The following is a 15588-nucleotide window of genomic DNA, read 5'->3' as shown; positions in this document are numbered from 1 at the left end:
TTTTTTTTTGTTATAACAAAAAATAAATGAAAACAGAATTTTAGGTTTTACATTAAAAAAAGACAGTCACAACATCATACTGCATAACAGAATGTAGAATTAAACAATTTTTAACTTCAGTTGATAGTGTGGCTCCTACTGGTGGATGTGCCTTCGCCACTTGGTGGCAATATAATACAGTACATGGTGACAGAGGTCGCAACATCTGAACACTACGTTGTTTTTTGTGGATGATAAAGAATGTATGTCGGTAATTAAAAAGCACGTGATACTCTGCTGCGCGGCCTCTTTTTTTTTTCTGTACCATACCAGTGTCCAGTGTGCCAAAATAAGTTCACTTGTCAAGTTTAGCTTCATCCTAAAATGTCACCCCAACATCACAAACGTTTTTGAGTAGTGTGATTTGATAGATTTGAAACACCACCAGACTGAAACAATTGACATATTCGGACAGACGTTAAAGGTTCTTTATTTCATTTGTAATATTTTATAAAAGAAAGTAGCACTGAAGCTCAGGGACACCGACTGCAGTTAAGTGTGTGTGTGTGTGTTGTGTGTGTGTGTGCGTGCGTGCGTGTGTGTGTGCGTGTGAGTGTGCGTGTGTGTGTGCGTACGTGTTCTTTCTTGGCAAAGCGACATGCATGGCAAAAGGCGTTCGGATATGTTTCTGACTTCCAACCCTGTGATTGGACGCTTGAGGCAGCGCAGTTGCGCCCGACTAACGTCATTCTACACACCGACGGATCAGCTGAAAGCTGTGTGGAGAGAGGGCGTAACGCAGAAGTGGAGCCAAGACAACAGGAGGGGAATGGCGGGAATTGGTCTTGTTTCTCCTTATTGGACCGGAACAAGGAAGTGATCGTTGACACTAGAAGAGTTCACAGACACGCTGCCTTTTGTAAAACTGCAATTGTGATAGGTAAGAATGACATTGGCTCTGACGCTAATGAAATAGGAAATACGACAATTGTTTACTCACCTACTAATCTCCTTGTTGGGTCTGTTCTCCATCTTCTGTTTTTGGATTCTCAGTCTGCACGAGAAAAAAAACACATCACACAGGTCACATGACTGTTGCCATTTTGTTCTGCCCACGATTCACTGCACTGTAATCTATAACCTTTCTTCCCAAAACAAAGCACTCTTTGTTTCAGCACTGTGGTGGTGACATAACTATTAAGTTGCTAGTCTTGGCGTTATTAAGAGCTGTTTGTTTTACCTCAAGTCATTCATGTTGAAAACAAAAAATTTAACATCTGTGTAATACATACTGTACCTGGTTGAAATCTGGTTGCAATGGGACAAAATTCCCAGCACAGGTTTGTCTCAAATGAAGTGAGACTGTAAAGAATTGGTTTATTGTTTTTTTGTTGGTGTATGATACATGGGTGGACCCACCAAATTTCTTGTGGCAGATCAAACTGGTTCTTGGGGCAGGATTTTGCACAGAAAAAAAATTGGAGGGTGTTGCTGAACAAATTTTCAAATGTCACACCCCAAATTCCAACAAAACAAAAAAACTGAATAATAACAAATGTGGCTACAACTAGTAAATATTTCCAGAATCAAGTATTCTACTCATGGATCCCTTATGATGATTGACAAAAATGGACTCAGTTCTCCCTTGCCCGGATGCAGGTCACCAGGGCTCCCCTCTGGAGCCAGGCCTGGAGGTGGGGCTCGAAGGTGAACGTCTGGTGGCTGGGCCTTCACCTATGCGTCCTGGGCGGGCAAAGCCCAAATAGCCAAAGTGGGTCCCCCTTCCCACCGGCTCACCACCTGTGGGAGAGGCCAAAGGGGTCGGATGCAGACTGAGCTGGGCGGCGGGCAAAGGGGACCTTGTCGGTCTGATCCTCGGCTACAGAGGTTGGCTCTAGGGACATGGAGCTGGTGTGTGAGGCAGAAAAGTTTCAACTAGACATAGTTGGACTTGCCTCCACGCATAGCTTGGGTTCTGGTACAAGTCCTCTCGAGAGGGGCTGGACCAGACATGGGCAAACTACAGCCCGCGGGCCACTTCCGGCCCACGGGGCCGTTTAATCCGGCCCACCAACCCTTAATAAATTGTATTATTAAACTTTTTTTTTTTTTGTGGTCATTTTTCCTGCAATTATTGCGTTTCCCCAGTAGATGGGGAACTGCCCGCCCACGCATTTACTACCGAAAGCCGTGTCAGAAAGCTCGGTGTACACTCACAAGTGCGTGTACGTACTCAGTAGTACGGACACGCCGCACTCCATTTCTATCAGTGCCGAATTTAGAGTGTGGGCTGTGACGTCAGCGTTCTCGTAATTTGCGCACTGAGCTTTCAGATACAGTTTTACGCTAAAGCCACCCACAAACCATACCCTGGAATCTTTCCATTAAAATGAGTGGCCCAAGGAAGAGAAAGGTGACACTGAGTGCCGAGTGTTTAAAAAAGAGTGGACAATTTAACTCGACCGACGCGACGTGACGTTCAGCCACATGAACATCAACATCAACCCGTCCGTCACAGATCTAGGTTAACGGAACAACACCTCGGCTCTATCGTAAGAATTGCCACAACATATTTTACTCCAGACTATGATGCACTAGCAAAAAAAGGGAGACCAACAACACTGTTCCCACTGAGAATGAAGGGGAGTTTCTCAAGTTTGTTGTAAAAAAAAAAAAAATGCATTTTGAATATAGTTTGTACAAATAGCAGGGATTGAAACTAGCGACCATTCTCATTTTTGGACAATGCAGGATGCTCAAGGACATTGATGCACCTCCTGTTTGCGACTAATCTTAACGTTTAAAGTTCTTAAAGCCGACTTTTAGGAAGTGTTTCCCGTTTCCTCACCTCTGTCACCTAGGTGTTTGTGAGTTAAAGCTCTGCTCTGATTTTCAGATATTCGTCACCGTGTTGCCGTTTTGATTTCTTGCTACGTAGTAAGTAATTAAGTAAATAAAGTATTTTGTTTAGTTGTATTCTTTCACTGATTCTTCAAGATGATGTATTTGGTCAGAATGTTTGCCGTTTGATGTGATTTCGCCTCATAAGATAAACATTTTCATAAATCTGACCTGCAGGCGCTGAAGTGATGAAAACTGTTATTCATAATAACTGTCGTATTTAATGAGAATCACTGATAGCAGTTTTTTGGTGAAATATATTTTTAATGCTGTTAATACCTACTAAAGCCCAAAACCTTTTATGCAATGACCTTTACATTTCGTTTATATTACTTCACACAAACACTACATCCATCTGCTCCTGGTTCGGCCCTTCGGTCAAAATTTAGAACCCAATTCGGCCCGCAAGTCAAAAAGCTTGCCCACCCCTGGGCTAGACTCTCATCCACTCTGGAGTTGCCCACGGTGAGGGGCGCCGAGCAGGTGTGGCCATACTTATTGCCCCACAGCTAAGCTCCTACACATTGGGGTTCACCCCAGTGAACAAGAGAGTAGCCTCCCTCCTCCTTCAGGTGGGGGGACGGGTCCTGACTGTTGTTTGTGGTATGCACCAAACGGCAGCTCAGAGTACCCACGCTTTTTGGAGTCCTTGGAAGAAGTGCTGGAGAGTGCCCCTTCTAGGGGCTCAATCGTTCTGCTGGATGAATTCAATGCTCACGTGGGCAATGACAGTGAGACCTGCAAGGGCATGACTGGGAAGATCGTCAGAACCCGAGCGGTTCTATTACTGGACTTCTGTGCTCGACATGAATTGTCCCTAATGAACACCATGTTCAAACTTAAGGGTGTCCATGTGTGCACCTGGCACCAGGACACCATGGGACGCAGTTCGATGATCGACTTTGTAGTCGTGTCATCGGATTTGCGGCCGCATCTTTTGGACAGTCGAGAGAGAGGGGCGGAGCTATCAACTGATCACTGGTAATGGGTTGGCTCCGATCGTGGGTGAAGATGCCAGTCTGACCTGGCAGACCCAAACATACTGTGAGGGTCTGCTGGGAACGTCTGGCAGAATCCCCTGTCAGAAAGAGCTTCAACTCCCACCTCCGGCAGAGCTTTTCTCATATCTCGTGTAGGGGGAGGACATTGAGTCTGAGTGGACCATGTTTCGTGCCTCCATTGGCCAACCGCAGCTGTGCCTATCGGGGCGGCAACCCCCAAACCCGCTGGTGGACACTGGCAGTAAGGCTTGCCGTCAAGCTGAAGAAGGAGCCCTTTCGGGCCATTTTTGCCTTTAGGACTCCGGATGCAGCCGACGGGTACCAGATGGCCAAGCGGAATGCAGCATCTGCGGTTGGTGAGGCAAAAACCTGGGCATGGGAGGAGTTTGGTGAAACCATGGAGAATGACCTCTGGACGGCTTGGAAGAAATTCTGGTCCATTATCCGGCATCTCACGAGGGGGAAGCAGTGCACCGTCAACAGTGATTACAGTGGCGATGTTGTGCAGCTGACCGCGACTCTGGACATCGTGAGTCGGTGAGGAGCATACTTCAATGACCTCCTCAATTCCACGACATGCCTTCCATTGTGTAAGCAGGTCCTGAAGGCTCTGAGGAGGACTTTCCAATCTCTGGGGTCGAAGTCACAGAGATAGTTAATAAACTCCTTGGGGGCAAGGCCCTGCAGTCAGATGAGATCTGCCCGAAGTTCTTAAAGGTTCTGGATGTTGTGGGGCTGTCCTGGCTGACACGCCTCAACATTGCGTGGACATCTGGTCTGCCTCTGGATTGGCAGACTGGAGTGGTGGTCCCCCTTTTTAAGAAGGGGGGCCGGAGGATGTGTTCCAACTACAGAAGAATCACACTCCTTAGCCTTCCTGGTAAAGTCTATTCAGGGTGCTGGAGAGCAGGGTCCGTCGGAAGGTCGAATCTCGGATTCAGGAGAAGCAGTGTGGGTTGATTGTCCTGGCCGTGGAACAGTAGACCAGCTCTATACCCTCGGCAGGATCCTCGAGGGTGCATGGAAGTACGCTCAACCAGTCCACATGTGTTTTATGGACTTGGAGAAGGCGTTTGGCCGTGTCCCTCGGGAAGTTCTGTGTAGGGTGCTTCAGGAGTACGGGGTGCCGAACCAACTGATAAGGGCAATTTGGGCCCTGTATCACCGATGTGATGATCAATCATCCGCGAAGGACTCTGAGTCAAACTGCTACTGCTCCTTATCCATGAAAGGAGCCAGATGAGGTGGCTCAGACATCTCATGCCTCCTGGAGTCCTCCCCCGGGAGGTGTTCTGGGTATGTCCCACTGGCAAGAGACCTCAGGGACAACCCAGTATGCGCTGGAGAGACTATGTTTCTCGGCTGACCTGGGAACGCCTTGGGATCACCCGGGATGAGCTGGACGAAGTGGCTGGGGAGAAGGAAGTCTTGGCGTCCCTCCTAAAGCCGCTGTCCCCGCGACCCAACCCCGGATAATCGGTTTTGTGGCTGGCTGGATGGATGGACGGATGGACGGGTGGATGGATAGAATATTCTCCCACTCATCTCATCAATTAATTGGGTGATACGGTATATCCATGTGAGGTACAGGTATTACTTTTATCCACTTGCGGTCATCATCCTCACATTATACACAACGCAGTATGAATGTGTTTTGTTTTGTGTGGCAGGCCTGGCCTGGTGAGTGAGGTGGTTTTGATACCAAGTTGGAATAATGTTGCTGCAGCAGAATCATATTTGAAATAACATTCAAGCTTTTGTGAAAGTGAACATGACACAGGGGGAGAATTGGAGTTAATTGGAGGAGAAAGTAGATGAGTTATGGTTAGAAGCAGATTGACATCGTCACAAGCTGCAAAAATGGTCAAAAGTTAAAGTTCATACATACTCATGCCAAAAGACAAAGGTTAAAATAAGAGGATATCATTGGCATGTCAAACTTCAGATGGAGTTTAGCACATTTGATGAGGTTTAAGCATTACGCTGAGTCATACTGTTATTTTAGTTTTTTTTTTTTTAAATATATTAATTTACTGTACGCTGATTATTAGCAGCCATGTTCCGATGTACTCATATAAATGAAAGACTTGGCAGCTTATTACTAAATTACAAATGAGAGAATACTTGAAATTCCGTGCCTAAAGTAGTGGGGGTTTTTTTCATATCAAATCATTAATTGCAACGACGACGATCAATGCCAATAAAAGCCTGCAGCGTAAGAATTTGCGAGGTGAATGAGAGTCATGCCATGCAATTTGTCAGTCATTCATTAATCAGGCACCTCGTCGGTCGCCGGTACCGCCTCCTCCTGTTTCCGTCCAGTTCGGACACAAACAGAGACAAAGACAGCTCGTTATTATTGCGACAAAAATGCAAAGTTTAGTGACAACTCTTCCTGGCGTCTGAAAAGAGTGCAAGCACTGTCAGAAGGCGTCAGCGCTCACCACAGTGACGAATCCAGTGGATAAGGCGGCATTTTCCACACTGTCTACAGTGGCCTGGGCGACGTCGTTGGCCCCGGCAACAGCGGCGTCAGCCACAATGTTGGCCTGCTCGGTTGTCTTCTGAGACACTGGGAGGCCAATTTTTGGTCAGCAACCAGTTTCAGGGCAAAAAAACAATCCATGTTCTGCTGCCGACGACGATTACTGATCAGAGGAGGGATTGAACAAGTGAGTCGTACCTGTATTGACGCCGGTCACCACCCCCTCCATCGTCTTGTTTCCTGGAAATACCACATTGAGGGCACAATGAGCGTGCTTGTGTAAAATTTCCGCCGACTTTATGAACCATGAGTCTTGGCTTCTGGTAGCCATTTTCATGGCCAATAGCATCTCGAGTCTAAAACCAGTAGGCAGTTTGGTCTACGTTTCATTTTTTGTTTTGACCTCAACTACAGTGTTTCGTAGAGCTAATGCAGGGCCTGGCGAGAAGCCAATATGCTCTCTCTCCTCCTGACGCATTTTGACATTCTTGGGGTTGGGGGGCCTTCTTGAGCACGATTAGTCCAACTTTTGCCACTTCTTGAGCACGATTAGTCCAACTTTTGCCAAATTAATCAAATGCCACGGCGAGTGGACGTGGGCAGCCCGTGGGCCACCACTGGCCTACCCTTGCTGTAGGTAATGAGTTTTATTCCTGACAATGTCATTCTTGCGTGACACCACAAGCTTTTAAACCAGGATGAAGGAACAAACAACTGCTCTGTGTGTGTTGCGTGTGCAAGTGCGTGTATGTTTGCTCTCTGATGTTTGTCACCACAGAATCATTGTTCTCTCATTCCAACTCGTCACATGGTACACTGTGCTCCCCCTGATGTCCTTTTGATGGCGCTATAGTATTTAAGTGATCCTTTTATAGGCTCTTTCTGTTCTTTTTAGATGAAGAGAAGAGCAAGACTTTGCGAGAAAGAGGAAAGACTGCAGGTGAGTCTTTGACATTACGGTTGCTTATAAATGTCAATTTCTGCTTCAGTTGTCGAATGTTGTATTATTGTCAGTTTTGTGTTTTACGTTCCTGGTAATCCGTTCCAGCTGCCACATTTGATTTAATAATGATATGGAGCTCATCGTAATATTGGACTTTCTAAAATAATGTATGGTGATAACATAATTGTGTAGAAGAATAGTATAGATAGCCTTAAAGACCTTGTGCGTCATGATTATGAATCAAATAGTGATTGTGTGGCTCCTGGTGTCCAAGTCATGCTTGGCCATCAGTGAGAGGATAAAGAATATATGCCTCATTACCTCCACTGCTTATGTTCTAATTCACGTTGCTTCATGCGTTGCGTCACCGCCGCATGAATGCCATACATTATCCCATATTGTGTTCACCATTATGTGTTAACATTAAGCTAATGGACATTAAGCCAAATTTATCTGGTGATTTGAAATATAGGCAACAATTAATTGCATCTTCGAGATCTAGTACATTAAGAAATGAATAATTAGATAATCCAATAAAAAGCAGAAACTGAATTCTAATGAATTTTAATTATAATTAATTTCAACTTGAAATTTTGGGCAATAAACAGATGATTTTTTTTATTTATTTTTTTTTTTTTTTTAAGCCAAGTTCAAAATCCACAATATTGCGGCAGCACAAATCATTACAGTGGGGAGCCATGTCCTGTGGTTTTCCTCTAGCTTGGAGTGGCATCCCAATTTGGTCTTCTGTTGAATATTTATTTGTACATCGCAACAACCAGAAGGCTCAGTTTAGCCCGGCCACACCCAGACCGCCGCCCTGACTTCCTAATAATTCACTCTACTTGGGGAAGCATCATCTTCTCTAATCACATCAAGTGAAATATTTTCTTCTTTTTTTTTCCTTGCGCTCACTTGCTGTTGTCATCATGAAGCGACATTTGGCTATTGGCAACTCACCGACATACATGACCCCCTCCTTGGTCTTGGCGGCGGCCTCCTCCACGCCAGCTTTGGTCTTCTCTGCGGCGGCCACCACGCCATCCTTGGCGATGGAGAACCCCTTCTTCAGAACGTCCATGATGCTTCGCTGCTGCTACTGCTGCTGCTTCTCCTCCTCTTGCCGCCTCGACTGTCCCGTCTGCTCTTCTTGCTAATGGTGGAGAGGGAGGGAGAGGGGAGCAGGGGGAGGGAGGGGGACCGGGGCGATGCCAACATGGGAGGGAGAGGACAGAGAGTGAGTGGCGCAGAGGAGGGAGGAAGACCAAAAGGAAAACGTGTGGAAAGAGAAAGGAAGCTTTTTATTCATGGCTGCAATTTCTGCTCGTCTTTCACCAGCAGTTATTATCAACGTTCATTTCCAACAAGAACTCTGTTCACAAAGCATTGAAAGTGTTGCCACTGGTAGAGTATGCGACCACGCCCTCCAGGGCAAAGGAGGCCTTCTATTGGCTGAGATTTAACTGCAGGGTCCTCGCCTGCCTTTTTTTTTTCTTAAGAAAAAAAAAATCATAAGCTGGTCACAAATCTTGAGGTGGGAGCACACCGAACTGCACTGCATCATACTGAGAGGGCTTTCCAATAAGTGAAGTTTACAATTTTTAACATTTTCAGGAGTTTAATCGTAATAAATCATGATGTCAATCAAAAGTGAAGAATTATATCTTGTAATCGATCACATGATATGGTGCAGCTAGTTGAGTAAAAACTAGACGATGTACAGAGACAACTTACAAATTACCGTATTTGCCGGTGTATTAGTCGACCTTTTTCGATCCAAAATCGACCGAAAAAAATCGACCTCGACTTATACACCGAGTCATAAAATTTAACTTCGTATTCATCGCTTCAAATGTGATGGTAACCAAGGCTGTTTCTCATGCATCTCATTGTGCGTGGGTGTGCGTCCGTCAGGCTCATCAAACAGCGAGAAACTGAATCATTATAAAGCATTTGTCGCATTAACACGCATCCTCAGCAACAGTTTCAAATATTCTCACCTCAATAAGCCAGGCAGCGATGATGACTGCTAGGGGGAAGTACTGGGTATTGAGCGAATGTGCGAGTCATCGCGCGTCAAGCAACGACAATAACTACCGGTACGTAAACATTCAATCGCCATGTCTAAACGAATGAAATACTCTGTGAAGTTCAAACTGCAAGTTGTAAACTTTGCCGAAGAAACTAACATCGAAATCCAGGCAGCGACGATGACTGCTAGGGGGAAGTACTGGGTATTGAGTGAATGTGCGAGTCATCGCGCGTCAAGCAACGACAATAAATACCGGTACGTAAACATTCAATCGCCATGTCTAAACGAATGAAATACTCTGCGAAGTTCAAACTGCAAGTTGTAAACTTTGCCGAAGAAACTAACATCGAAAGCCAGGCAGCGACGATGACTGCTAGGGGGAAGTACTGGGTATTGAGCGAATGTGCGCATCATCGCCTAAACTTTGACAACGTCCGCGCGTTACGCAACGTCAATAACTACCGAAACGTAAACATTCGATCACCATGTCTAAACGAATGAAATACTCTGCAAAGTTCAAACTGCAAGTTGTAAACTTTGCCGAAGAAACTAACAACTGTGCTGCCTCAAGAAAGTTTGGCGTAAATGAGAAACTGGTACGAGACTGGAAACGCAATGCAACACAGCTTGCAGCGATGCTAAGAAACAAATGTGCTAATAGAGGAAAAAGCTGCCAGTGGCCAGCACTTGAACAAGAACTTGTATGCTGGGTCGAGGAGCAACGAAAGTGTGGGTTCATCGTCACAAGAAATATGATTCGTCTGCGAGCTTTGGCTTCTGCTAAACAAAACAAGATTGCCGATTTCAAAGGAACTATAAGTTGGTGTTGACGATTTTTAAAGAGAAATGACCTTGTGCTACGACAAAGAACTAAACTTTCTCAGAAACTGCCTGAAGATTTGGAGGAAAAGATAACTCTCTTTCAATCCTTTGTAATCATGATGAGAAAAAAAGAACAATATGACTTATCGCAAATTGGAAATATGGACGAAACATCGGTATGGTTTGATATGCCTACATCAAAAACTGTATCTGCTAAAGGTGAAAAAACTGTTCTCGTGAGAACAACAGGCCACGAAAAGTCTAGATTCACTGTGGTTCTTTCCTGCTTAGCTGACGGTACCAAGCTGAAGCCGATGGTCGTTTTTAAGAGAAAAACTCGACCGAAAGGACAGTTAGTTCCCTTCTGGTGTAGTAATTCACAATCATCCAAAAGGATGGATGGATGAGGAGGGAATCAAGATCTGGATAGAAAAAGTATGGAACTGTTGACCTGGAGGAATGTTAAAGAAGAAAAGTCTTCTCGTATGGGATTCTTTCAAAGCCCATACAGTGGACTCCGTCAAAAGAAAACTTAAATGCAACAACACGGATGTCGCCGTTATTCCTGGTGGACTAACAAGTGTTGTGCAGCCACTTGATGTTTTTTTGAACAAGCCGTTCAAAGACAGATTGAGAGGAAATTGGAGTAATTGGATGGTAGAAGGCGAGAAGCAGTTTACTAAAGGGGGAGTCATGAAAGCACCACCGTTAGAAACAATAACAGGGTGGATTAAACAGTCGTGGGATGATGTGTCGCTGTCTACTGTGGAACGCTCCTTCAAGAAATGCTGCATTTCCAACGGTCTCGATGGGACACAAGACGACCTTATCTGGGAAGAGGAGGAGGAAACTGAGGATAGAGAAGACCAAGAAGATGCCCTTTATGACGACAAACTAAACAAAAACGAATGGAACGAGCTTTTCGGAAATAGCGACGACGAAGACGAATTTTGAACTCTATGTACCGGCAATCACTTTATAATTATAATTTGTTGTTTCTTAACTAAAAATAAACCAGTTTCTAAGAGTGTTCATTGTTGTTAGTCTCTCTCTGCGCGTAATATCACAGGGTCATAAAGTAAATAATATTTAAAATGGCGTATAGATCGCTCGCTACAAACTCGCGAATTTGAACACATTTCGTCAATAGATTTCGCATATTTCTGATTGAATTTTGAAGTTTAATATAATGCAACAATTGAGCTCGACTTATACAAAGGATATATCATAAAATCGTAAATTTCCGTCAAATTTTAGGGGGTCGACTTATACACCAAGTCGACTTATACACCGGCAAATACAGTAGTCAATTCAAAGCAATCTTTTGGGTGTATGTGGTTGATAGGAGTCAGGTTTAAGTTAAGTTTATTTATATAGCCCTAAAACACAAGCAGTCTCAAAGGGCTTCACATATCCAAAACAAATTCTCAAAGCGTCCCCTGATCTTAAGCTCCCAAGAGGGCAAGGAAAAACACAAACTCCAGCCGAATCGGCCACTATAGGTTAATCAAAGGTCATATTATAGAAATGTGTCTTTAAACGTGTCTTAAATGTTTCTACTGAGTTAGCAGTTCTAATATCCATTGGTAGGGCATTCCAAAGCTCTAAACCAGGGGTGCCCAAACATTTTCAGCTCGCGAGCTGCTTTTGAAATGACCAAGTCACAAAGATCTATCCACTAAATTTTTTTAAAATTATTCATATATATATATATATATATATGTATATATATATATATATATATATATATATATATATATATATATATATATATATATATATATATATAAACAGAGAATAATGCGTTACAGTAGTCCAGGGGCGACGTCATAAACTCATGTATAATAGTTTCCGCATCACCGCTCGAGAGGACCGGACGAATCTTAGCAATATTACAAAGGTGAAAAAACACAATTCTAGTTATGTTCTTAATGTGCTTTTGAAAGGAGAGCATTAGGATTGAAGAAAACTACAGAAATGGCCACCAGCTAATTCTTGCCTCAGTAGAAATGCTTATAAATGTGTGTTTGCAACTGAAGCAGAGGCAACCAGTGAACACTGTACTTAAACGAGCTCATTTGTGGGGCAGACTAGAGAAAACTACAAAAATGGCTACCAAGAGATTCTTACATCAGTAGTCAGAAACGTGCGTGTATCTTCAGAATCAAAATTGTGCGTAGATGATGGAAAAACAAATTGACAGTTAAAGCTACTCAGGCAAACTGTTGAGAACAACCAAAACTCACTGACGTTATTTAACAGTTCAAATCATCCAGGCGACATTTGTGTGAAGAACCATTAAAATGGCTGCCAGGTGAGTATTGATTCCATAATAATCATGGTAGAGTCAAGAGAAGATTGAGAGTGAAAGTAGTTTCAGCATGAGTACAGGAAACAACGTCCAAGAGAAACACACTGATAAACAAAAGCAGCCTGTCCTGAGGAGAACTATAAAGATGGCCGGCAAGCTTGTTCTGTCCATCTAACGATGGAGGAGAGGGAAGTCTCCGGTGTGACTCAGCAAAGTTTGCTATCGTCTGATTGGCTGCTCTTTTTTGGCTTCTGCCTTCCCCTCTTTCCCCTGCATCATCATCATTGTGCCTGAGGTTACCATGACGATGAGTGCTGCACTGATCAATATGGGCCAGGGAGGGTATGGGGATCACTCAATAGGCAGCACGTTTACAAAGCGCTGAAGATGTTAGCATAGTGCAAGTTTGTGATGATGTAGCTTTTCAAAGGCCTCAAATAGTGTCTCGGGGTCACACATTTTGCAAATGGAATACATTTGGAGATGGCTAGCGTGAAATAACTACACATAACCAGGTCACTTCTCTGTCCAGGCACTGCCGGTAACATGTCAACACATTTTATGCTTCTCAAAATCAGTAATAAGAGTTCTGAAGAAGGTAGTGTGGTGGTTGGAACGGAACGTAAAGGCTTCTATGAGAAAAAAGTCTATGAAAGAAAAATTTAGTTTACGAGGTTGAGGAGAGTATGTCGCTAGCTCCATCAAGCTAACTTGTACCATTTTGCTGGATTTTCAGAGGGCACTAATGAGCAACCTCTCAGTGGTTGGGTTGTGGACCACGAAAAGCAGGATGGATACAAGGCCTTATGAAAGTAACAGTCATAGACTAACGTTCTTCACAGAAAGTGTCTGTCAGGGTTTTCCAGGTTATCTTTATCGTATGATTAACAACCTGTAATAAATAACCTAGCTTGTCCCATCCTACACAAAGTCGTAAAACACCCCTTGCTATGTTTTGACTAGAGGTCAAGGGCTTTCTTTATTCAGTCCACTCTTACCCCCACCGTTTCTCTTAATAAAAATGCTCTTGCAGGAGCCGAGAGTCAGACCTCCATTCGAACATTGCTGTACGCACAGCGACGAATGGACTCTCCACCTGCAGGTGTCTAAAAGGACTTACTTGTCTCCCGTGTGGTTCTTGCAAAATAAGTTGGAGAGCGAATCTCTAACAATGTCAATAAAAAATTATATTTGTAATGTCAAACTTTTTGACATAGATGGTAGATGTACCCAATGAATTGTCTCCTGACTTGCCGCCACAATTAGCATTTTATGAAAGGTGTCACAATGGTAACAATGTTCAGTGGCCCTTCCAACATCAACCCACTGACAAATTTGACACGTTTTCATCCACTGGGACAAGAAGTACTCGATCGCGTGTTGCTCTCGGTCATCTTTACGAGGAATGCAACTCCTGCCTGCTAATTGGCGTCACACATCTTTGGAACATTTTTGTTTTAAGCAGCATCAGAACACCCCTGAACTCTTTTTGACTCTGCTTACGCTAACAATTGTTGTTGTTTAGAATTCACTCAACATCAAACCCTGCAAACATGAGGGCTTCATATTCACATGGTGAGTAGATAAAAATACTTTTGATTTCTTCTTAATTTAAATAAAAGTAAATGTTCTTGCAAGGAATGTTGAGGGAAACCATAGTTTTTAAGGGAATAATCATATAAAGGGAAAATAAAATTGAGAAAAATGTCAAATACAGTCCAGTCAAAAACAATGTATGATGTAACTGTTTTCTGCAAAAAAAAAAAATCTGTCAAAAAATGTTTTAATTACACTTTCCAATGAAATTCAAAAATGTTTTTGAAAGAAAGAAAAACATGACATCGAATAGTGCCGTATTGTTTTTTATAAAAAAAAATTCATTTTAAAAAGAAATTTGGTCAAATTGCCTTGATGTAAATTAATTTCAAGAAAAAAAAGAATCCCCTCAAAACACCTGAATATATTATTTGAATTCTAAAATACATATAAATTGAGAAATTACAAAACAGATCTGGTCAAAGTTGATAAACAACACAATAATTCAAACTAAAAGAAGCAGAAATTGAACTTGGCCCTCACAAGTCAAAAGATGTGAAAAGAAGAAAAGGACTTGTCTGACCATTGGAACGTTTGCATGCGCAAACTGGTCACCGTGGCGACAGACTCACTTGGGCCACAAAAGTGGTGAAAGGAAATTACATAGCTTGTTTCGTCTTTGCTTACCATCAAGCAGGGCACACAAAGGGCAGATTAAGACCAAGAGCGTGAAAAAGAACAAAAAGCCCATGTCAACAGTGCCTATAAAAAGTCTAGACACCCCTGTTCAAATGCCAGGCTTTATTTCTAATATGAGAGAAATGGAAACAAATTAAAATGTGTAAGTTACATTTATTCTGGAATGGAACCTCAGGCATAAATGTCTATGAACCTACCTTAAATGTCTGAGAAAATTTAATGCGAAGCCACACTTAAATATTTGCATTAAATATCAGTCAGGGGCAGTAGGACGAGCAGCATACAAAATGGCAACATCTTCCTCTTGTGGACATCCGTGTACTACAGAAAAGAATTGAGAAGCACTGATTGAAATCAACATTTTCTAATGTACATACATGAGCCCAACTGCAAATGGCAAAAATTCTAAATGAAATATTTTTTCCCCCAAAAGAAAAATAAATCAGGATTAGCTCAGGTAAATAAACAAGTGGGTTAGGTGAAACAATGCAAAAAAGCATTTGTGCGAATGACGGTGGAACCCCCGAAAAAATGAGAGGATACATTTGCAAATGCCTTGCCGCAAGGGCCTCTCAAGCGTTTTTTCAGCATTAACATGATCATCAATGACTGTTGTAAACATTCTATAATAGCGACTTTGGCAAATTTATCTGCAACTTAGAATCACAAACTTTACCTCGCTAACTTCCTTGCCATGCAACATGTTAATGGGCACCACTGGAGTATTTTTGCAGATGGGTCACAACATTTGCTAAATATAGCAGAAAAAGTCACTTTTTGACTACTCCCCATGTTCACAGACATGTCAGTAAGCAGTGCATATCAGCACAGACACCTAAAAAAGAAATACAAATGATACTGGCTTCATCAATCAAGTCT

General features: G+C 43.1%; 1 protein-coding gene, 1 long non-coding RNA gene and 1 pseudogene across 3 annotated transcripts; 1 reads left to right on the top strand and 2 right to left on the bottom strand.

Annotated features, from left to right (window-relative positions):
- Positions 1–453: 453 nt before the first annotated feature.
- LOC148393568 (uncharacterized) lies at positions 454–15057 on the bottom strand. 2 transcript variants are annotated; one of them, XM_088385626.1, is made up of 7 exons: positions 14907–15057; positions 8270–8462; positions 6565–6606; positions 6326–6453; positions 6163–6189; positions 980–1033; positions 454–868 (listed from the first exon to the last, which is right to left on the bottom strand). In XM_088385626.1, the coding sequence occupies exons 2-6, from the start codon at positions 8388–8390 to the stop codon at positions 983–985; spliced, it is 369 nt and encodes a 122-aa protein (XP_088241752.1). In that variant the 5' UTR covers positions 8391–8462; positions 14907–15057; the 3' UTR covers positions 454–868; positions 980–982. The 2 variants fall into 2 exon arrangements, with proteins under 2 accessions (XP_088241752.1, XP_088241753.1); XM_088385627.1 differs by lacking the exons at positions 6163–6189; positions 14907–15057 and having other exon boundaries at positions 8270–8496.
- On the top strand, positions 635–8959 carry LOC148393569 (uncharacterized). Its single transcript, XR_015860562.1, has 3 exons — positions 635–919; positions 7262–7306; positions 8245–8959. It is a non-coding gene; the product is annotated as an uncharacterized LOC148393569 (long non-coding RNA).
- LOC148393570 (uncharacterized) lies at positions 1043–6150 on the bottom strand (annotated as a pseudogene).
- Positions 15058–15588: the final 531 nt, after the last annotated feature.

The sequence above is a fragment of the Syngnathus floridae genome, chromosome 9, assembly GCF_059516105.1.
Source record: "Syngnathus floridae isolate MCC-2025c chromosome 9, RoL_Sflo_1.0, whole genome shotgun sequence".
Taxonomy (NCBI): Eukaryota; Metazoa; Chordata; class Actinopteri; order Syngnathiformes; family Syngnathidae; genus Syngnathus; species Syngnathus floridae.
The sequence above is the reverse complement of the archived record's forward strand: the minus strand, read 5'-3'. Positions and strand labels throughout refer to the sequence as shown.